Source organism: Podarcis erhardii (assembly GCF_964252035.2).
Source record: "Podarcis erhardii genome assembly, chromosome: 1".
NCBI lineage: Eukaryota > Metazoa > Chordata > Lepidosauria > Squamata > Lacertidae > Podarcis > Podarcis erhardii.
In genome coordinates, this window is record NC_138497.1 from 50,677,142 (window position 1) to 50,701,604 (window position 24,463).

At 40.7% G+C, this 24,463-nt stretch overlaps 1 protein-coding gene across 1 annotated transcript in view; it reads left to right on the forward strand.

The window, feature by feature from the left end:
- The window catches only part of MYBPC3 (myosin binding protein C3), a 76,472-nt gene extending 53,871 nt beyond the window's left edge, over positions 1-22,601 (forward strand). Inside the window, exons 24-32 of the mRNA XM_081856565.1 lie at positions 1,448-1,582; positions 3,012-3,179; positions 4,536-4,624; positions 12,525-12,720; positions 15,584-15,723; positions 16,460-16,619; positions 18,860-18,996; positions 19,818-20,004; positions 21,289-22,601. Coding sequence (XP_081712691.1) covers positions 1,448-1,582; positions 3,012-3,179; positions 4,536-4,624; positions 12,525-12,720; positions 15,584-15,723; positions 16,460-16,619; positions 18,860-18,996; positions 19,818-20,004; positions 21,289-21,299 — 1,223 coding nt within the window. The 3' untranslated portion in view covers positions 21,300-22,601. The remainder of the gene's footprint in view (positions 1-1,447; positions 1,583-3,011; positions 3,180-4,535; positions 4,625-12,524; positions 12,721-15,583; positions 15,724-16,459; positions 16,620-18,859; positions 18,997-19,817; positions 20,005-21,288) is intronic.
- Positions 22,602-24,463: the final 1,862 nt, after the last annotated feature.

A 24,463-nucleotide genomic window follows, 5' to 3' on the forward strand; every position in this document is an offset into this window, starting at 1 on the left:
AGTCTTATGCTATAACCTACAGCATTTCTATACCACTTATTTGCATTTTAAGCAGTGTACACAAAAACAATCCTAATATCTTTTTGAAATAGGATAAATGTGAAAAAAAATTGTAAGGCCATTTATATATACTGCTCTTGTGCCTATTATATATCCATATCATTTTGCCAATATTTTAATTTTGTCTGAAATGCATTCATCAAGAGCCATTCAAGCAGAAGCTTAGTGTCTCATTCAGTTATAAATTTAGCAGAAAACCTTTGTGTCACAAGAATTCATTCTAGAGAATGATGTTTTCTAATCTCTTGCTAATGCCTTTTCCCTCCTAATATCTCACTTTGAAGATTAGTAATTGCCACATCATTTGTTTAGCAGCTATGAATTCATGACTGCAAGGACTGGCTATTGTGGGACTGTTTAGAAACTGCAATTAGTGCAGAATGCAGTAGCCTTGCTCCTGACAGGAACCAATCACCAACAACATTGATTTGTTTTGTTTCTTTGTTTAATGATTTTTAATTGCTCCCACAAGTGGTAAAGTGGTGATACCCCCTGAAATGGATGACTTTAAAAGACAATGAAGCAAATTAAAGTCCTGCTTTTGGGTTTCCAAAACACCCATATGTATCTGGTTGGCCACTGTGAGATCAGGATGCTGGGCAAGTTGGGCCATTGATCCGATCTCATTGCTCTTCTCACGTTCTTACTCCAGTATTCAGTGGAAAAAGGCTCCCTGACTTCAGGTTTACAGAAATGGGATTGGAAGTGAAAAAGAAAAGGCACCAGTTCTTAGTAAAAATATAGCTCCTCCTCCTCCCCTCAAAGAGCAGATGGATGTGTTGCCTTAGGCTGCTCACAGTTCCCAAACAGGCCTCAGCAGGTTGCTTGTATCCAACCTTCTGTTCCTCACAGGGCGTTTGGAATTGATGGCCTTCACAAGGAGGGAGGGGCCTAGCTTGGCCAAGCTGGTGAAAGCAGCAGTGAGAGGAGATAGCAAAAGATGAAGTTTTCTTTAATGTCTATAAGTCCTTCCCTGTAGACATTGTATTGGCTGCTGAACAGCTTCCAATCCCAATTTAACCTATAAAGCTCTAGGCTGGATATACAGAACATATCTTAAAAGATCAATCACGTATCCCAATATGAGCCTTGCTATCCTTTGGAGTAAATAAATATTAAATCAACAAAAGTACAATGCAGGACTATGATCCACATTTGTGGAAGTCAACAATCCGTTGCAGGGATTCTCTTCGCAGGTAGCATTTTTATTCTGACAGGTATTTTGTGATGATAATCATTTTAACTGGATATAGATTGTATTGCTTGTTCTATTTTGTGAAGTTTTAAGCATTTGTACGCCATTTTGATAATTTTAATATTAATGCTACAATATATTATTAGCACTTAAAAAATAACCCAAAGGCTCTGGATTTTCTATTCTGTTTAGCTCCTCCAAGTGAGCCAACGCACTTCACAGTAGAAGACATTTGTGATACTTCTGTTACTTTGAAGTGGAGGCCCCCTGAACGAATTGGAGCAGGAGGCTTGGATGGCTACAACATTGAGTACTGTAAAGAAGGATGTGAGTAAGCCCCTGGTGCTTTCAGAATTGTTGTCACATACACATCATACACCAAAAGCCCAAGGCTTCCCCCAATGACTCCTGGAAACTGTAACTTAAGGGTATTGGGAATTGTATTTCTCTGAGAGATAAACTACAGTCCCAGGATTGGTGGAAAGCACCATATGCTCTAAACATATTTTAAATGCATGGTGTGGATGTCACCACTTTAACAGTCATGGTTTCCCCAAAAGGATTGTGGGAAGTGGAGCCTGTTAAAAAAACCCACGGTGCTTAGAGTTGCAAGGAGAGCCTTACTAGAAAGTTCCTAGGATGAGTCTTAAAGTGGCTTAAAAGCAGAGCTGCCCATCCATGAGGCAGCAAAAGTGCAAGCAGTGGCGCTACGCTGGCCCCACTGCTTATACCACCAAGAGAGAGGTACAGTATTCTGGCATGCGGCATTGCCACTTGTCTTCCACACCCCGAGACAGAGAAGCCGAGCAGCAATATTTTGAGGAGTGTCCCAGCTCCTACCAAGTTCATCAAGAGCCAGGGCATGGTGGCATTGGATATGGAGGCACAGTGCAGAAGCAGCAGGTGGCAATTCCCATTTTGCCTCAGGTGGCAAAAAGGGGCAGGCTGCTGCTATTTAAGGGTACTTGAAGTGGATGGTGTGAGTGTTATCTAGGTTCTAGGATAATCAGTTTAGCCAGCTTTTAACTGAGAAAGGCAGTAGCCTTGGGCAGATGGAGGATGGTATTGGTACAGAATGAAAAGCAACGTGCATCTGTCTTCAAACATCTGAGATTAACGGGGGCAGAAATATTGTTCTCCAGTAGGGTTAAGCCCCAGAGATTCCCTTTTAAAGGAATTAACCATTACCTAAGAGCCAGTGTGGTGTAGTGGTTAAGAGCGGCAGTCCCGTAATCTGGGGAACCGGGTTTGCGTCTCCGCTCCTCCACATGCAGCTGCTGGGTGACCTTGGGCCAGTCACACTTCTTTGAAGTCTCTCAGCCCCACTCACATCACAAAGTGTTTGTTGTGGGGGAGGAAGGGAAAGGAGAATGTTAGCCGCTTTGAGACTCCTTAAAGGGAGTGAAAGGCGGGATATCAAATCCAAACTCCTCCTCTTCTTCTTCTTCTTCTTCTTCTTCTTCTTCTTCTTCTTCTTCTTCTTCTTCTGTGATCATCACAATCTTGCATGTCTTTGAAACGTTTTGTGAAGTTGTTGTATCTTAGAGTGCACTGGATGCCATGGGTGCTTTAGCTGTTATTTCAAAAGCTTTAGCTGTGATTCCAAAAGGCTGAATGCCACCATTCTGGAATATATGAAGCAGCAGCACAAATAGAAAACATGAGTAAAAATGCTTGGGATTGTGCCTTCAGGCATAGTTCTGTAAACCTCTGCTTGAAAAGCTTTGCCTAACAGTAAGTGATCTTGCATTTGCAGCCACAGAGTGGATCCCAGCACTTCATGGCCTGATTGAGCGCACCTCTGTCCTGGTTAAAGATTTGGTCACAGGAGACAAACTTAATTTCCGCATCACTGCTGTAAACCTGGCAGGTGCAAGTCAGCCAGCTGTTACAAAAGAGCCAGTTACCGTCCGAGAGATCTTGCGTAAGTATCTAGGGAAAGCCAGCACTAGAATCACTGAAATCTCAGCTCTTGGAGATCTGGGGTATGGATCCGTATTAACCTGCGGAACTTTGGTTCTGATATGCGATAAACCGGTGTCCCTATTTATTAATACTTAAATTGCACACAGCTTTTAAAAATTACTTTCTTCCTCAGTACAGCTCTCCTTCTCCCTGCGAGGTTCCTGTGCATTTATTTCTGATATTTCATGCTTGGTGTGGATTGTTGCTTAGGGGAGTGAGGCCAAACAGCCGGCTGTCAGTCTGGTGAACATTCATGATCTCGGTCATTAATCATCACCTTGTCTGTAGCCCAAGAGTACAAGTGGTCTAATTCAGTTGGCTGGAACCCAGAAAGACGGCTCAACTGATATAACTTCTCAATCCTTATTTCTGTCTGGAGTTCTAAAAGACGAGACCTGGATTCTATTAACACCAGAATGACCCAGAGCACTATTATTAAACTACAAGCACAGGGCATCCCAAACCCAGAAGGACTTACTTAAAGGCAGGGGGATCCAGACAGAGTAGCAGCCACAGATAAAGAGAACCTCCTTCAGTGAGTCAGAAGCAAACAGACAACTCATTATTATCCCTATTCTCCCAGCTGTGATCATCCTATATGTTGTTGGACTCCAACTCCCATCATTCCTAGTCAGCATGAGTAGTGGTTGGGGATGGTGGGAGTTCAATCTGGAGACCTGCAAATTAGCCACCTTGCTCTAAAACATCAATCACTGGAGACAGCCAACTCTGCAAACCACAACAAAATGTTGCAGCATCAATTACTCCTGTCCAGTGTTGCAGCCAGCCATGCCCTAGAACACATCCCAGAGTCCCCTATCGTAGGGGTAGGTGATATGTGGTGCTCTGACTAAATCCATGCAGCTGGTAAGGAGGGGAATGTCAACATTGTTACCAACAACCCTCTCCCCACCCTCCTCTCTCTTTCTCTTTTCCCTCTCCTGAAAGAAAAGAGTCAGGGGTGGTGATCATCTTGGCCCCATGTGGCCCACAGGAGATTATGCATGTTAACTGCATGGCTCTTAACGATAATGGCTGTATACTTCTGCCCTGCTGTATAAAGAGGTTCAATGGCTTCTATTTTTCAGATATCATTACAATATTTGCCACTGGTACAAACTCATTTGAAGTCAATAATGTAGAATCATATTCAGCTACTGAGTATCCCTAGTAGGATCACGACAGCTTTCTTTCAGAATTTCTTGGATTTCTACAAACTTTAATTGCTTGCAGTGGACCTTCAATTTTTCTGATACATATGACATATCTAGTAAGTTGGAGAAAAACCCTGACTTCATAATCCTCTGATCCACAGAGCGTCCCAAAATCTGGTTGCCACGCAATCTCCGACAGACTTTAATGAAGAAAGTGGGTGATACAATCAACATTGTCGTTCCTTTCCAGGTACTCGATTGAATCTGCTATTCAAACTCTTCCCTTCAATCCGGCAATTCCCGGCAGACCACTGTGCTTCAGGAGCTCTCCCCCTGCCCCATTCCAGATTTCCTTATTTGTTTAAAGGAAGGGTTGCTTTGTGCATCATTAAACACACAGAGAGAGATGCAGTTTCCATTTCACTGAATAAGAAAACAATGTTCACTTCAGAATAGTCTACATGGCTTATATAAACCTGGAGTCCTGTGCTTTCCTAGCTCATTCAATTTGACAGTCATACGGTTTCAAAACCTATATATCGGTTTTAAGGTCTGTTCAGATAATCAAATGTTGCTCACTTATTATGGAGGATTTACTTGGCTTATCTTAAAAGTTGTGCTTGAGAGACTAATCACATTTTCCCAGTTCCCAAATGACAATATTTTGACACTAACAAATATGCTGTCTCATCCAACCACACCACACTGTGGAGATGAAGTTTTGACATATTCTCAGGGAGCAAATATAGGTGAGAATTATTAAGTCAACCATGTCACAGACAAGACAGGTATAAAAGGGATCTGATGTCTTTATGTGTGTGTTATTACTATGTGCAAAAGTGTCAAATGAATGATACAGGGAATGAGCAAAAACGGAATAGTTGAACAAGAGATAATAATTTTATTCAGATGAAATAGGGGATTAAAGGCACAAACTACTCAAGAATCCACAGCTGGGCAGTAACCTTTATGTGAACCAACCAAAATGTCAAAGAATAGTGAGCAAGCTTTTAAGTTCTCCAGAACTCTTTATCTTTTTTTTTTTTTTTTTTTTTTTTTTTTCAAAAAAAAAAAGCTTTATTAAATTCAGTTATATATACAATGTATTCGAAGTTTATCCTTTCTTGTACAGTTTGAACTTCCTTCAGCGGTATTGACATTCATTCGCATTTGAATCTTCATATCACATTTCCTCTTTTATATTGCCATTTGTACCTCCTTTAAATATTATTTGAGCTTAAACAATACTTGTTGGTCTTTCACACAGCCTCTTTAAACCCCACTAACGTTGTGTTTACTAAACATTTATTTTCCAGGTATCTTACAAATTTTCCCCAATCTTCAATAAACGTCTGATCTTTTAAATATCTTATTTTCCCAGTTAATTTATCTAACTCGGCATATTCTGTTAGTTTTGTTCTCCAATCTGCCACCGTTGGGATTTCTTCCTGTTTCCATCTCTGAGCTATCACAATTCTAGCTGCCGTAACCGCATATTGGAAGAGTTTATGATCCTTTTTCCTAATGTCCTTTCCAATGATACAAAGTAGGAAGGCCTCTGGTTTTTTCACAAAGGTGTAGCCTAACATCTTTTTTAATTCATTATATATTTCTTCCCAGAAATTTTTAACCTTTTTACACTCCCACCATTGATGGTAGAATGTCCCCTCCTTTTGTTTGCATTTCCAGCATTTGTTATCTACTTTAAACATCTTACCCAGTTTCACGGGAGTAATGTACCACCTGTATTGCATCTTCATCACATTTTCCTTAAGTAACATACAAGCCGTGAATTTTATATTAACTTTCCAGAGTCTTTCCCAGTCTTCCATTAGTATATTGCGCCCAAGATCTCTTGCCCATTCCACCATCACTGATTTCACCTCCTCGTCCTTCGTATGCCACTCTAGTAGTATTTTATACATTCTGGAAAGATTCTTAACTTCACTGCTTACTATCTCCTTTTGAAATGTAGATTCTTTTTCCTCATATCCCCTTTCTTTCATCTCCAACTTAAAAAGTTCGTTTATCTGAAAGTAGTGAAGCCAACCCTGAGTAAATGATTTTATCTGATCGTAAGGTTTTACTTTCCACTTTCCCCCTTCCTTTATAACCATATCTTCAAGCTTCCCCCACTTTTCTTCCATATTGACTTTTTTAACACTCATTAACTCTTGTAGGGAGAGCCAGTGTGGTGTTTTTGGCTCCAATATGTTTTTATATCTGTCCCAGACCTCTATTAGTGGACCCTTAAAAATATGACTGGTAAACCCCTTATGAACCCTCTTTTTGTCCTTCCACAGGTACGCATGCCACCCGAATTTGTTGTTATAGCCTTCCAAATCTAACAACCCTCCATTTTCCAGCCTCACCCAGTCTTTTATCCAACAAAGGCATGTCGCTTCGTAGTAAAGTCTCATGTCTGGGAGGGCGAAGCCCCCTCTTTCTTTAGCGTCCGTTAACAACTTATATTTAATTCTGGGCTTCCTCCCTTCCCAGACATATCTTGAGATAGTTCTTTGCCAATCTTTAAAAATCTTTGTTCCCTTTAAAATGGGGATTGTTTGAAATAGAAACAGCAGTTTAGGTAACAGCATCATCTTCGCCATGGATATTCTACCCCAAAACGATAATTTCAGTCTGGCCCAAATCTCTAAATCTTTTTTGATTTTGTTCCAAACCGGAACGTAATTATTTTGATATAAGTCAATATTTTTGTTGGTAATCCATATCCCTAAGTATTTTATCTTTTTGACAACTTCGATTCCGGTTGATTGTTGTATTATTATAGCCTTATCCTGATCCATGTTTTTTACAATCATTTTTGTCTTATTCTTGTTCAATTTAAAGCCTGCAAGTTTACCGAATTCCTCTGTCTCGACCAGAAAAGCTTTTATACTCTCTAAAGGTTCTTCCACCGTGATAACCACATCATCCGCATACGCTTTGATTTTATATTCATTTGCACCTAATGTTACCCCCTTAATTTTTTTACTTTCTCTTATTACATTTAGTAGTACTTCCAGAACTGTTATAAAGAGTAGCGGAGAAAGTGGACAGCCCTGACGGGTTCCTTTACTAATTTTTATGTCTTCCGTAATGACTCCATTAACTATTAATTTCGCCTTCTGCTCTGTGTAGATTGCCCCTATACCATTTAAGAATTCTCGGCCCATATCCATACTTTCTAAATTTTTAAGCATAAAATCCCAGTTTACATTATCGAAGGCTTTCTCCGCGTCTATGAATATTAAACTCGCAGGTTTGTCACACCTATCAGATAAGAATTCAATAAGATTGATTATGTTTCTAGTGTTGTTTCTTATTGACCTTCCCGGGAGGAAGCCTGACTGATCTTCGTGTATCATCCTTATTAATATCTTTTTAAGTCTTTTGGCTAGAATTCCGGCGAAGATCTTATAATCTATGTTCAGTAGGGAAATGGGTCTATAATTCTTGACTGAGGTCAAATCCGTATCTTGTTTGGGAATAATTGTAATGAGGGCCTCTTTCCACGACCCGGGCATTTCTCTTTCTTTTAAGATGTTATTCATTACTTCCATCAGTGGCGTAGTCAAGATATCTTTCATTTCTTTATAATAACTCGATGTAAACCCGTCCGGGCCTGGAGCTTTCCCTCTTTTCAGGTCCTTGATCACTTCTTCTATTTCTAATCTAGATATTGGGGCATTTAGGTGTTCTTTTTCCTCTGTCGATATTTTCTTTACCATCTTTTCGTTTAAATATCTTTCTATCTTTTTCCTATTATTCTTTTCCTTATGACTGTACAGATGTTCAAAGAAGTCTGAAAAGCCTTTTCTGATTTCTTTCGGATTGGTTGTTTCTTCTCCATTTACTACTATTTTGTTAATTGTGTTTTGTTCTTTTCTTTTTTTGACTTGCCACGCTAGCCATTTACCTGACTTGTTGGCAAATTCAAAGCTCTTCTGTCTTAGCCTTCTGATGTTCCATTCAATCTCCTTATTTATTATAATTGCGACTTGTGTTTGCAGGTATTTTATCTCTTGTTTTACCCTTTCATTATTCGGCTTTTGGATTAATTTCTGCTCGTTCTCTGTAATCTGTCTCATGATCTCATTTAATCTCTTTTCCTTATTCTTTTTTTTCCAGACATTTTGTTGGATAAGTAGGCCCCTCATTACCGCCTTACTGGCGTCCCAGACCATGCTTGTTTTAACCCCTTTACCCATATTGTCTATGAAGTACTCCTCTAATTTTTTCCTAATTCTTACGACAAAATTTTGATCATCCCATAGACTGTCATCTAATCTCCACCTAAAAGTACGTTCATCTAATCCTTTCATTTCCATTTCGATTCGATTATGATCTGAGATAACTTTAGCCTGGATTTCTATCGTTTTAATTCTTGGTGATAATTCATTCGATACCCAGATTTGATCTATTCTTGAGAATGATTGGTTCGGTTCTGAGTGGTATGTAAATTGTTTCTCTAGAGGATGCTTCAGTCTCCAGATATCGATAAGATTGCAGTTTTTGGTCATTGTGAAAAAAGTCTTGGGTAATTTACCTTCTCTATTCTTTGATTTTCTTAATCTGTCCATATCAATTGAGACGACATCGTTTAGGTCTCCCATTAGGATAATTTTCTGGTCTATATAGTCAAATAGCTTCCCTTCCAGGGAACTAAAGAATTCTGTTTTGTTACCATTAGGGGCATATATCCCTACTAGAATCAGTATTTCTCCCTGCCAGTTTATTCGCACTGCAATTGATCTCCCCTCTTCATCTTTAAATAGTTGTTGTGCCTCAATTCCATTTTTAATGTAAAGTACCACGCCTCTTTTTTTCTTTTTATCCGAGGAAATGAATTCATTCCCTAGTCTCTTATTAATCAGCATTTTCCTGTGTTTCTTTGCAATATGTGTTTCCTGCAAACATATTACGTCTAAGTTCTTTTTCTTTAAAATGCGTTCAATTCCATTCCGTTTTTTCTTATCATTCATCCCGTTTACGTTCCAACTACAGAGTTTTAATGACATTTTTATTTAATTTAAGTTTTTTTTTTTTTTTTTTTTTTTTTTTAACTTAAGGGTTTCCTAGTTCTTCTTCTTCTTCATCTTCTTCCTCTTCCTCTTCTTCCTGTTTTCTTTCCCTTCGTTTCTCTTCTTCACCCGGCAGTAAATCCGCTCTCAGATTTTCTCCTCCTTCGGCACCTTTCAGTTCCTCCTCCCCTTGTTGAAGTTCTTTGTATCTCCTTGTAAATTTTCCTATTTCCTCGGGATTTGTCAGTTTTCTTTTAATTCCTTTATAAAAGAATGAGACACCCTCCGGAAATTCCCAACGAAAATCGATTCTGTTTTTCTTTAACAACTGCACCAGTGGTTTATATGTCTCTCTCCGTTTCAAAAGTCTGATCGGTATATCTTTAAATATAATTATATAATTTCCATCTATATACAGTCTCTTCTCTCTATTCCTTTGCAAGATCAGGTTCCTCATCTCCTTATCTTTGAATGTAACTAAACAATCACCTGGTTGTTTCTTAACTCTACTTGCTTTAGATTTCAATCTGTATACATTTTGTATTGTTCCTGCTATCTCCTCCTCTGGTAGCCCCATCCATTGTGTTAGTTCTTTTATTATTTTTTCTCTTATATTTTCGTTTTGTAATTCTGGGATCTGTCTCATTCTTAGGTTCACTTCTCTTTGTTTTAGTTCATTCATCGCTATCGAGTCTTTTAGCTCTTCTTGTGTTTTGCGGAGCTCTACTATCTCATCTTTCATTTTTTCTTCTTCCCGTTTCATTTCCTTCAATTCATACTTTGTCTTTTTAAACCCCTCATCCACTCTTTTTGACACCTCCTTAATCTGTCCTTTTAGCTCACTTACTGTCTCTTCAATCTTTTTGTCCATTTTCCCTATTTTATTATCTACTTGCTCTAGTTTCGTTTCTAAGTTCTTCTCACTTTGCTTTATTTCTGCAAACATCCTTAGTATTTCTGTTCTGAACTCTGTTTCCTGTTTTGAAGATTTCCTTTCTATTGGAGTACTTCCCTCCGCCCCTTTTTTCTGGTTATATGACATTTTCAATATTCTTTATATAAGTTTTCTTTATACACCACAGTCTCGTACCTGTCTGTCCTTTCTATCTCTCTTTTATAGTTCTTTCTTTGTTTTATGCTTCTTTCTCACTCAGCAGTGTTCTCCGGGGCCCTGACCACAATTCGATTAATCTATTCAAAGCTATAAAACAATGTATGCAGATTTAGTAGTAACAATATACATAGAAACTCGAGTAAACAGGTACCCAATACCTATAACTAAGATAGAGTCATTGAACACAAAACATCAATTCCTGGATACCGATAGATACACCAATTCCTAACTGTCAGTAGAGAGACTTTTCGTCACTTCATCCGCAATTCCTCTCCACAAAATAACTTCGTTATTATCTCTTCCCCCCCCAAACCTCGGAAGTGGAAGTTTACCCTTTGATTGTCCAGAGCACTAGTTTATAATGTTCCTTCCTTCGGATTGTTTGTGCGGTTTAAGCTATGTCAGACCGATAATCAACATCCAGAAATCAAATTTTTAATACCTTAGTCTCTTCGGTCTGAATGCAGTGATCACAATAAGTGGTAAAAGTTCCACAACCGCCAGGGGGCGCCACTGAGGTTTCCTAAAGTCCAAAGCCCGGATGATGTCCGTAGCCCGCAGAGTTATACAGGGGGGTCGCGGTAATTTCCTTTGAAGTTGGGGTCGTATAAATCGTTGTAGATAGCTGGGGCACACCTAAATAGGTGGCTGTCTGGTCCGTTTATTTTCTGCTTTCTCAAGCTGATTTATCTAAAGTAGGCGCTCAGAGCGTAGCTACCGACGGGGACCAAAAACAATGTCACTTTAAACCACTTTAATAAGCCGCCAGTGTCCTTCTCTTTTGATACTTTTTAGCTACTTTAACACTATAATTTAAAGCGGCTAAAGCACTAGGTCGCTTTCTTTCTGATAGCTGGGCGGCGCTTCTCCTTTTCTCCCCTCTCGAAGATGGCGTCCGAGCTTTTCTCGCTGTCTTACTCTTCCGGGAAATCTTAACAACAGTTCTATCTTTACTTCAATTAAACAAACCCCCGCTGACTGGTTTTCCAGTCATTCACAGTTATTCCTGCTCCTCGTAACGTTCCCCCTTTAGGGGGGTTCTTTCTAATTTGTCTATTTATAACTCAGAGGAGACAGTAACAGTATCCGTTGGTGGTAACTTACTTTCTCTTTAGGCTCTGCTCGTAACTCTGTGCCTTTTCCAATGAAGTCAAAAACGCCGCTGAACTCAAACTTTCTCTCTTAGGACTCGGAAACTTCCTTGTTGTTAATTATTTATTGTGTCCACTCATAAATGAGTCCGAGGTTCTTCAATTTGAGAACGGAGCGCTATACCCAACAGGTTCGGGGCTTTGCTAAATCGCCTGGGAACGCCGCTGTAATGGTCGCCCGACTGCCTACCGCCCGCACCGTCGTTCTCTTCGCCTCGTTGAGGCTACCTGACGACGCCGCGAACCGTTGCTTGGCACTGCCGGGTTCCTGGACCTCTGGACACCCACCAGAGGGTTAAAGGGGGGGCTTTTGCGCCCTTAAACCCCCCAAAATCTGGCGAAAAAGCTTGGGCTTCCTCCGCAGGAGAAACCCTCGCCTGTACCTGGTTCCGCGCTCCGCCAGAACTCTTTATCAGGCTGGATGTTATGCAAAGCAGGAAGTGGTAGGGAAGACAAACAAAGAGCCAGCTCAGTCTGGGTAACTGCTGGCCTTTATGTTTCCAAAAGTGGGGGCTGGCCATTGCTAGGGCAAGCAGAGACCTGCAGTCCCTAGCAGACTAATCCAATCTGCAAACTCCATTTTGAGATTGAGTACAGACCTGATGGCAATAACCAAGCCAGTGTTTTCTTTTTTGTTTGTTTTGCCCTCTTTCCCTTTCCTACCCTACTGCTTTGTGTAGCATCCAAGCTGAGGAAGAATACTGGAGGATTCAAAAGCTTGCTCACTATATTGTGACATTTTGGTTGGTCCTACTAAAAGTTTAGTCCAGCTCTGCATTTTGGAATGGCCCAACATGACTTCCTTTGCACTTTATGTGCCAAGTACTCAGTAGCTTTGCTTTCCATTTTTTTCTTCTGCAGGGAAAACCTAGACCTAAAGTTATCTGGACAAAGGATGGTCAGCCAATAGACTCTAAGGAGGTGGGAATTCGAAACAGCAATACAGACACCATTCTCTTCATCAGAAAGGCTGAGCGCCACCATTCTGGAATATATGAAGTAGAGGTGCAAATAGAAAGCATGATAGATAAGGCTACTATTACCATTCAGATAATGGGTAAGGAACTGTTTGGAGTCTTATGAATTTCCCATTTAAACACAGTCACTTTAATGCAGGGATTTGGTGCAGGTGTATGTACAGCACTTCAAGTACTCACAAGAATGCTCCTGTTCTTATAAAAAAAGGCAAGTGTAGCTGTATGGTGGCTAACAGACTGAGCTACTTCTAAAATCATCTCTGCCAGGAACCCACTAGATGGCCTAAGGCACCTAAACCTAAATTTCCCCCCTCCCTGATCTGCAGTACAGTGGTACCTCGGGTTAAGAACTTAATTTGTTCTGGAGGTCCATTCTTAACCTGAAACTGTTCTTAACCTGAGGTACCACTTTAGCTAATGGGGCCTCCTGCTGCTGCCACATGATTTCTGTTCTCATCCTGAAGCAAAGTTCTTAACCCGAGGTACTATTTCTGGGTTAGCGGAGTCCGTAACCTGAAGCGTCTGTAACCCGAGGTACCACTGTATGTTGCTTTACCTTACAGTAGGAGTGGGGAACTGGTTCTGGCCCCTGTCTCCCCCCACCAGGCCAAGTTAACAGGTGGGCAGGGTTGCCCACATGGCTTCAAACAAAGCCATAAGGGCAAAGACATAGCCCTATGCAAGCATGTTGACCCTATGATCAGATTGGGGCTTACAAAGTGCTTTGCGAGTGCCTCCAGGTGGACAAAGCAAAAACCAGGGCAAAGAATGAGACTCTGTACTTTCCATCTGTGCTGCTTATTTAAACCTCCAAGGTTTAAAGCCAGTTTGAATGAGCAGAGCAGCCTTGGAAAGGGCTTACAAATAGCCTGAGTTGCATTTTGAAGTCTCACCAATCAGGGCTTCTAAGTGCCATATCGTGGGCAGGATGCTGCTTGCCACCCCCCTCCAACCTGCCATCTCTCCCCCTCCCCACCCATATGTGGTGTTGGTCAGGTGTGCATAGCCTTGCCAGTCAAATAGTGATGCCTGGCCAGCCTGATTGGACCTGCAGGTCAGGATCACAGTTCATGCATGTGAAGCAATTTGACTACTTGAAAGTGCTGTATACAAATGTCAAGTGATATTTTCTTTTGGACGCATGGAGCAGCTTCTGTCACTGAAATGAATGGGAACACCCACGTGTACACAAAGGGTGACTCCCCAGTAACAGGACAATGAACGTCTGCATACAATGAATTCAAAAAAGCTGTGACTGCATGTAGTGACTGACAAAAACATGAACTCTGTTATCTCTAGCCACCCCCTCCAGGGTGGCCAATTTTTATCCAGCCTTTTTGGCAGCAGGAGGCTTGGCAGCAATAAAATGCACAATACTTCAGAAAAAAAATTAAAAGCCACTTACACAATTTATAAAGAGAGAGCAATGAGTGACGTCACTCAAGCAGCTTAACAGCATCAGTTCAGCTAATTGCATTTTCTCCTTCAGATCCCATAAAAACCAGCTGGCTATTAAAATTTCTTACAAAGGCTATTCCATGTGTGTGTGTAAATCCTGCTTAACATTACTGACGCCACAGCTCCCAGCTGTAATAACCAATGTAAGATTAGCGCTGTGAGTTTCTTTCTGCTGCTCTCTAAGATTTGAACTACATACATAATGTGAAAAAATATCCATAAGGATGCCAGATTTGGATGAGAGCCACATTACAGGGTGAAAGGCCTAATCCTTTGCCTGTGCAAAAACATGTCGGGAGCCATGAAATTCACACAACACATGTAGGCTGTTTACACACTCCTGCTTATCCTGCATCCAGTACGCTCCCATCGCTAGTTTGGGACACAGTGTAAACACGGCATTTCCCACAATCCATATATATCCTGTCATTTCTTACAAAATACTGTGTTTTGATGGATTTTCCCCAAACCAGCTTCAATCCCAATTGAGGGTGGGAAAACAACCTAGATGCTTTTTAGGTCGGTAATGTGTACACAGAGCCACAGTTTGACTCTAATTCTGGTTTAAGGAAGTTGCAAGTTCAGTGCTAATAGGCAAGGTTTGCAGCAGCATGGCGTATAATTTTAATCCTCAGCGAGAGGCCTGGTTGTCCAAGGCTTGCTTCGCTCAGATTACATTTGTCCCTCCCCAGTACTATCAACTTTCTAGTTTGATTTTTTGTGATATTAATAATAATAATAATAATAATAATAATAATAATAATAATAATAATAATAATTTCTAATGTATATAAAACAGTGATAACAGATGTGTATGATTTGGGAGCAGAAAAGATGAAGGCAGAACTGAAAGAACTGATTCAGTTACTGTGAAGTGGTGTACATATCATTTGGAAGGCTGAGAACCCAGTCCAACATTCCCAGGGGTAACTAGTGAATTACTCAGAGCATTTGGAGAGTCTGTTAGAGAGCTAACTTTCTTTGACAGGTGTCTTGCTAAGAAGGGATTAATGGATGTAGCCAATAGACATATGCTGCTGCCTTTTGGATTCAGACATAAATTAAAGCGATGATATGCTGGACTGAATTTCAAGAGAAAGTATTAATTATTCTAAGCTTCCAAACAACCATGGTTACAATAAATGAGAATCTTTATTAGTTATGGCAATGCTAACAAAAACTGGCATTCATTTGCAAATTGTTGCCAAAGTGGGAGCAAATAATGGAGCAATATTAATTGGAGATGTCAACCTTAAATGTCTGTGGAAGGTATGTGTGCATTGATCTATACAGCAGCTTGCAGGAGTTAGTCTTTATCTTGCCAATATTGTTTTGGGACACTGGCTCAGTTAACAGAACATTTTTTGATGTTTGTCTATTACCAATGGCCATCAGTTAGCAGTAGACGATTTAAGTCTTGCTCCTTTTTCTTCCTGAAGATACTGAGTGGTAGATCTTGAATACCTTTTGTATGACTTTCTGTAGACAAGCCTGGTCCTCCTCAGAATGTAAAGATTGTGGATGTGTGGGGATTCAATGTTGCACTGGAATGGAAACCACCCCAGGATGATGGCAATGCTCCAATCACAGGATACACTGTCCAGAAGGCAGACAAAAAAACAATGGTAAGGGTAATGGGCTGAATGAGTGTATGAATCCACCCTAAAGTATGTACAGTGAAACCATAATACCTTGAGTCTTAGCTCATGACTCAAAATCATGTCAGCAGGAGAATGGTGGTTTTAGGCAATTGCACTCCATACAAGTGGCTAGCTTGGAGCTGCACAAAATAGAGAAGCGGGGCATAATTGAGAAGCCACACTTGGACTATTTATCCATGATAAATTACAAGATTCATTGTTGTTTAGTAGTCTTAGTCATGTTCGATTCTCCGTGACCCCATGAACCAGAGCATGCCTTGGAAACTCACTTTCTTCTCAAAGCTTCTCCTTTTTATGTCCATGGAGTTTTCTTGGCAAAATACTGGAGTGGTTTGCCGGTTCTTTCTCCAATTACAAGATAGGCAAAAGCAAAAATATAAGATGTGAAAAACTCCCTCCCTTCCTATTTATGACTTTAACATCCATGACTGGAGGTCATTTGCACTGCTGAGAAAACACGAACATACTCAGTGGCAGTCACTGGATTTATTAGAAATTATTCCTAACACAGTGGTTGCTAGAATTCTGGGTTGCCAGTCAGGCTGATGGGAAAATCCCGCTGTTTCCACTACCCTTCCCCCAGCTGCACCCCAGTATTTCACCTGCCTGTGTTGAACATGTTTGGGGGATTTTGTTCCAAAAATCCAGACTGTGACCTTCACAAGATTTGATTTTCTGACAATGGATTATTTCATTTCAGGAATGGTACACGGTTTTTGAGCACTATCGACGCACTAATTGTGTAGCGTCAGATTTGATCATGGGAAATGAGTACTATTTCCGGGTCTTCAGTGAAAATCTGTATGGGTTGAGTGAAAATGCTGCCAACACCAAAAATTCTGCCTACATTAAAAAAACAGGTAACAGAGAGTACCTAAATTGACGTTTTCAGGAAGGGGATCTGAAGAACTAAAGCAAATTATACTGGTTGCAAAGCTATCAAGTTCTCTGGGCCTTATTGATAAATTTAAAATTTGAGTTACAGATAGGTAGCCGTGTTGGTCTGCCATAGTCAAAACAAAACAAATTCCTTCCAGTAGCACCTTAAAGACCAACTAAGTCAGTTCTTAGAACTGACTTAGTTCTAAAGAACTGACTTAGTTGGTCTTTAAGGTGCTACTGGAAGGAATTTGTTTTGTTTTTAAAATTTGAGAAGTGGTTGGGTCACAGGACTCAATTTGAAACTGATTTTCAAATGAAAATATGTATCTTGTTCCTAAGATTGGCCTTTGACTGGAAAAGTGGCCAGTTTAATAAGATTTCTAGGAAATTAGAAGTGGATTTGGTTAACATCTGTTCTGGGTAAATTGTAGAAAGCATTTTTAAAGATAACATTTATCGTGCACATTATCAAGTCTTGCTCAGGAAGAATCAACTTGCACATTGTGGCAAAAAAAAATAAAAATTCACATAGTGCATAGTTGAACTGTAGGATTCACTACCATAAGCTTAAAGTTGGTTTTGAAACTACCAACTTTAAAGACTGTTTCAATGAACTTAAATGTACACTGCCTGGAGAGAAAGGCACTGGTCCTGTTATGTTTCTTGTGCAAATAAAGTTCATTTCAGATGGGAAAAAGACAACTAGATAAATTCATAGAGGATAAGGCTAACAATAGCTACTAGTCATGATAGCTATACTCAGGCCCTTCATGCTTCATGTATACAAGTCATTGGTGAATAAGAAGAGTGGGAAAGGGCTATTGTGCTCACGGATGATGTGGCATTCAACCAGGGAAGGGGAGACCCATCCCTCCTTCGGGTAGCACCATTAGCTACTGTAGTTGTTCCTATGACGACATGGTCAATTCTTTGGTAATGCAGATAGGTTGCTTAATTGACTTGGCCACGGCCATTATCTTAACAAAGGACTGATCCACACTTCCTCTTGTGCTGCTGCTTCTCCTCCAACCCCTCCCAGGGAAAGCTGCTCTTTAGCATTCATTCAGAGCAAATGGCAATTCAGGGCTTATTCGGATTGACATTTGCTCCGATTTACAGCTAAGAGCTGGTTTTCCGTGGGAAAGAATAGGGTAATGGGAAAACTGTTTAGACCTGTGCTTTTAGACATGAGACAAGTGGACAAGATCCTTGATATGTGTTGAAATAATACAGGTTTCTTGGAAGGTAGTTTTCAAAAGCGGTGGTATTTGATGATTAGCACACCATTGTATTTGGTCTTTGACAGCTGACATGGAATGGAACTTTTTGTTCTTAAATTATTTGATAAGTAACATGCAATAATCATTAGTATTTGATAGTTGCCTGCCAAACTCACAGCAATCAGCAAATGCAAACAAGGCTAAAACATTCCAATTCATAATCTGTAATGCAAGGTATAATTTGGCCTTGAAATTTATCATTCATAAATATAGATGGCAGAATTTCAAAAAATTCCAAAGTTCATTGTAGCATGATGTTAGAGGAATGTGTGAAAGCACCATGTGGGAAGAGTAACAGCTAATATTAGCTCGTTCCGAACCTTCTGCCACGCCAAGGAGACCTTAAACAAGTGTGATTCTGAATAGCTAGAGCCAACAGGGGATAGGAATCAGATGAGACCCTGTCCTATTGATGCTCCAAATGCTAGATGTAAATGGCCAGCATTCATTCCTACAGGGAAAAGGAGAAGAGAGCCAGCATCAAGGAGTGGGACAGGGGAAGTGAGTGCGTGCTGCAGAGAGGTATAGGGGGGGGGGCGCAGAGGAATTTAGGAGTGGGAAGTGCTGGAGTCTCCTGCCCTCTTGCTTTTTCAGCTAGGAGGGCAGGAGACCTGGAATGAAGGGGGATGCAGTGATAGAAGATGGAAAGGGCAAATGACCTGGAGCTCCCAACCCATTCATATTAGGTTCTCCTACTCATGTGCTAAATAAAGGCTGCTGCCTCGCTGATATATCAAGAGAGAGAAGCAGAACACCTTAGAGGATGTTCCTTCTCTTAAAAAAAAAAAATCTGAAGGACAGGCAGAAGATATCATCCTGGTTCTTAATATTTCAGTATAATTTCAGCTGCCAATTTTAAAATTACCGGTATGTTAAATCATGGGCAAGATTAAAAGAAGTGTGCGTCTGACTTTGTTTCTACCCACCCTAAACTACAGGCACAGATTATAAACCCCCCAACTACAAAGAACATGATTTCTCTGAAGCACCAAAATTCACTCACCCTCTTCCAGATCGCTCCGTGATCTCTGGGTACAATGCTACGCTCAGCTGTGCTGTAAGAGGAAGCCCAAAGGTACACACACCTCTTTTCTCAATATGCAGTTAAGTGAGCAAGGGGAACCCTTAGTAAGCAAATAATGCCATTGGTACCCTTAGTGAGCAAATAATGCTTCTTCCAGTTGACTTGGCTGAATAAATTATATTTTTGAAGCGCGGGGGGGGGGGCTTACAGGCAGGTGGACCAGAAATGGGGTGGGTGGGGTTGAGAGCTGCTAAATAGCAGGGAGATCTCAAGAGAGAGCAGGTGAAATACTCTTACCTGCAGCGAGCTTATGTGCTGATATTGCAATATTTCAGGACCAGAAGTCAGCCTAGACATTAATATTAGCAGCAGCAGCTGCTGCTGCTATAATCCACCCTTCACTATCAGGTGCCAGGGCAGGTTACAACATTACATGTCTAGGAAGAGCAGAGAGCCTGCACACCTTGTGTGGAGAGGAGCAAGAAAAGAAGAGGGGATGGAATTAGAGTGGACTGCAGGAACAGTACTGACGCATAATAGAAAGTGGTTGGATACAGCCAATGAAAAAGTCCTGTGGCATCTGTTGACTGAAGAGGGCTAATAGGAAGAGGACTTTCATGCTGATGGACTCCCCTCCCCTTTTGGAGGCATTGGTGGGCCTGAACCACCTCCTCAGCAGATCCCCAGGTCTTCTTCAGCTGCATGTTTCAATAATTTTTACTTTGCAAGGTATTCCTTGGAACAAAGCTGTTCAGATGAAACATTTGTCTCTTACAAGGTTCAAAGAAATGTAGGTATTCCACTGGTCTCTCAGTTGGTGGTACCCCTCACCCCATGTTTCATCTTTGCTTTTCCTATTATCATATACTTAGCCGAAAATCTTCTGGTTCAAAAACAAAGTGGACCTTTCTGGAGATGCCAAATACCGCATGTTTAGTAAGCATGGGGTGTTGACTTTGGAAATCCGGAAGCCCAGCCCATTTGATGGAGGCCTCTACACTTGCAAGGCTGTGAATGAATGTGGTGAAGCTGAAATAGAGTGCCGGCTGGATGTCAGAGGTAATAAGGAGGATGCCACACACTCAGTACTCTAAGCTTAAGCAAAAAAAGTTTCTCCAACATTTGAGGGGTCCCTTTAAACAACAATAGCTAACTAGTGGGGTTCCTTTGGGGTCAAAAGACAGCTTCAATGTTTCTTCCATGACTCGAGTAGGAATGAAGCTGTTTCATAAGAGTGAATGTTGAGCACAACCTATGCAGAGTTGACTGGATTAGATGCTTCCTTGCAGTTTATTAGTCTGTCTTGGAGCCAGGTAGGTATATTACTCATTGTAGAACTTTGCTTACATAGCTTTCAGCATTGTTTCATAGGAGCTTTCCTATGCAAATTCCAATCCACAGAAGAGGGTTGTAGCAACATGCAGAGAACAAAGCTGTGGGCGGTGCTCCCAAAATGTATACGGGGCTTTGTCTATTTTCTGTGCATAGCAGCATACATGGATATGTATTGTGTGCATCTTCATTTGCAATAAAGGTCTGAGAAAGACAGTATTCAATTATGCTGACCCCACTCCATTCATATATTATATAGGCCACCTTACCTGTATCCAGTGACATCCCACATACTGCACAGCACAAGCAAGTCAACTGCTGGATAAAGATGACTGTGTCAGGATAAAACATGATGGGTAGTGGAGAGTACAGTACTTTACCCACACACAAGGTAGAAGGGTCTTCCCATATTTGAAGGAGCTGTTGGCTGTCCCCCAGATTACAGAGGCCTAGCTGGCCTCAGCTAGGCTACAGCATTTAATATCACCAGTCCCAAGCTGTGGAACCCTCTTCCAGCAGAGATTCAGGATGCACCCTCGCTTTTGACTTTCCAGCATCTCTTGAATACTTATTCATGAGCATAGCCAGGATTTTTGTTGGGGGAGCAGAACTCAGATTTGTATTGATTTTGATTCATTTGGGGGGGGGCAGCTGCCCCCTGCTATGCCCATGCCTTTCTTAGCAGGGGTTCAATTAACTATTCACTTTAATAATTCTCTATATATATTGTTTTTTAATGGTGTTTTGTATTTTGTTGCTGCAACTTGCCTTGATATTTTATAATATGGCAGTATAGAAATTCTGCTTATAAATAAATAAAAACAGAGAGATTGTGCTGTAACAGTTTTACCTAGCTAAATCCAACATTATGAGAAATGCAGTTACAGTAGTGAGTGAGCTCACAGTCCTCTGGATCAGGGACACTCAAGTTAGTAGTCATTGTTAAGAAGAAAATACACTTTGTCTGGTTGCAGCATTGTCAAGTAGTATTTCTCTTTTTGCTTTCTGCAGTTCCACAGTAGAATTCTGAACTAATGGCTTTCATCGAGTCCAGATGTGGAGGCAAGTAATTCTGTAGCAATCAGATGTTTCTGAAGCAGGTGGTTTAGCAGCAAAGGGATGGAGAATGAGAGAGATAAAAGACCAGACACAAAACCTTCTACTCATTTACAAATTCTGGCTTCTGGCTCCCAGAAACACAAGCTGTACTAGCCCTATGCTTCCTGTAGGGCTCACTCTCAGGAAAGTTAGAATGTGCCTACAGATGCCATTCAATGAGGTAGAAGACTAGACTAGACTAATTCAGAGTACGTGTAAGGCACGTTTTTAATATTCCCCTACACCAAAAAACAAGCAAACGAAAGCTACATCTCTCTGCAAATAGAAAATCCATACAGAAGGGACAGGGCCCTGATGTATTAGCATTCTGCTTACAGGGAGCTTTATATGTGGAATAGTATTCAAGAATGGCATTCCCCACTTGCAGTCTGAAATGGCACCACTCTCTCCACTATTTCATTCTACTTTCCATGTAGACTAGGCTTTGCAGTAGTCTAATTTATTAGCTAATTTATTAGCTAAATGAAAATGTAGGAGTCATGATATCTATAGTAAAAAAAGGGGGAAGTATTAATTCACTGTTGAAACATCATACATGCTTGCTTGCAGCACTAAATCCTTCATTCTGTCTTTCAGGTCATAGCAGAAATGCAGAAAATAGTGAATAAAAGACAACCTGAGATTATCTAAGTATCTACTCGTCTTTCAGTGTCTCATTTGTCAAGTGTGCAATGGGGAAAAGAGAATATTTTGTTGCCAAGCAAAACCAGGCAAACCTTGCAACACAAAATTCTTAATTCTGCTTAGTCAAAAAATTCTCAACAGCCTGCTCTAGACCATCACATGTGCATGTGGAATGCACCAGCACATCCTTCTCCACTAATCCCAAATGGAGGAGCCCTAGCACACACACTTTGTGCACACAGCTCTGAGTTTAGGGAGACACTCTTGTGGATAAGGCAGCACTTTGCAAGGAGCCTCCTCCAGGATAGTCACTTATTCAGCAACAACTGAATACTAGTGGTAATAGAAGCATCAGCATCCTTAAAAGCACCACACTTAATGTCTGAATTAAAAGACTTAAATCAGTACCCTTGATTTCCACTCACAATCCCTTTTTGAGAGTTTCTGGTTCTGTTATGCAGGTTAATTTTTTCTTTGGTAGCATAATATGCCAAACATAATTGTATCATTACCTATTGTTAAGAATTATAGTTTAATACAGTGAAACAAATAAAATTCACAGTGGTTTCTTTCTGAAAGTCTCCTGCTTCACTCAAGCTTATATTCTAGTGTTCTTTTCACTAGCTGTCAATGTTTTGATAAAAAAATTGGTTTCAATATACAAAATGCAAAACAAGAAAGCGGCAGTCAGAAGTAAAGAGCAACTCTGTGCAACACAGGATTGAGTAGATCCCTCCCTTGCACTAAAGGCACAGGAAAATCTGCACTGTAGCTTATTTTCCTCATTCTAGAACAATGAGAAATAGATTTAGAATGACAAACATTAAAACAAGAGCTTTTGGTGATATAGGTGTGTATCCAGCTATACCTCATTAGTTTCTACCAGAGTAAATCATAACATTCCAACAAAATGTTTAAGGTTGCAATCCAAGATAGGCCTCATTAGTAGAATGCTGTTCAATCAGAGCAATAATTTCCACTTGTACGATGGGACTTCCTGTCCTCCTCCTCCTCTGCTCCAGAGGGTTTGGGGAACTCAACCAAAACAGACTGGGGAGAGTATATGGAGGAGGAGAACATTCCATTGAGCAAGCAGAGAACTTGTGCTGATAAAACATTCACCTTTGTGCTTATATTATACATTATTTATTCTAATTTAGGTCAATAACCCTTCATGTAAGTTGTACGAATGGTCTTGATTGATTACATTCACATAACATTTATATTGCAAGAGGCCACCTCCCCAGGGTATCTTTTTGGCGATTATGAAGGAAACAGTTTTTCTTCAGTGTTGTTACATTTTTAACTGTACAAAAAGGTATGGAAAGGAATGCTAATCTACTTATTACTTTAGCATCTAACCTATGATTCCCGCCCCCCCTTTTATTTGTTACTCAGCTCTTCAATGCCAAGGATTCTCAGAGCAACTTAAAATAGAATTTGAAAATATAATAAAAAATCAATTGAACAGCACAGCCACAGCACAAACAGTAAAAGTTAGCATTAAACCAACAAATCTAAAATGCCTGTGAAAATAAAAAGTTTTCCAGGCAAGACTAACTACTCACTACGAGAAGTGAGGCTACAGGGAACCAGGCAGAAGGCCTTCTCAGTAGTGGCACCCGCCCTGTGGAACGCCCTCCCATCAGATGTCAAGGCAATAAACAACTATCTGACTTTTAGAAGACATCTGAAGGCAGCCCTGTTTAGGGAAGCTTTTAATGGGCGGGGTATAAATAATAAAATTATTATTATTGGGTGGGAATTCCAAAATCTGGGACATCACCACAAAGTAAACCCTATCTACTCACAACTTGTCTCATTTTTGAGATGGGGACCTGAGTAAGGAAGGACCTCTGAGGCTCCACTGGTACAACACAGACAGAATCAGCCCCTATTTTATGGGCGTTATATATGCCATTAAATAAGTCTTGGCACTACAGAATTGGGAGTGTATGTGATACTGACATACAGTGGTGCCTCGCAAGACGAAAAGAATCCGTTCCGCGATTCTCTTCGTCTAGCGGTTTTTTTGTCTTGCGAAGCAAGCCCATTGACAGCTTAGCGGATTAGCGCTATTAGCGGTCTAGCGGCTTTTAGCAATCAGCTGTTAAGCGGCTTAGCGGCTTAGGAAAGGGGGGGAGCAAAAAAAACCCCACGGGAACTCACAAGATTTTTTTGTCTTGCAAAGCAACCCCATAGAGAAATTCGTTTAGCGAAGTGCCTCCAAAACGGAAAACCCTTTCGTCTAGCGGGTTTTCTGTCTTGCGAGGCGTTCGTCTTGCGGGGCACCACTGTAGAGACATTGTTACTAGGTAGGTGGGCAAAGCCTATTGCATTAAACAGTTCTGCAGATGCCTAATGGAAAAGTACAGAAAACTCATCCTTGGCCAGTTCTCTTTTGTACCAACACAGCTGTAGGTGTAAACAAAGGACCTGTGAG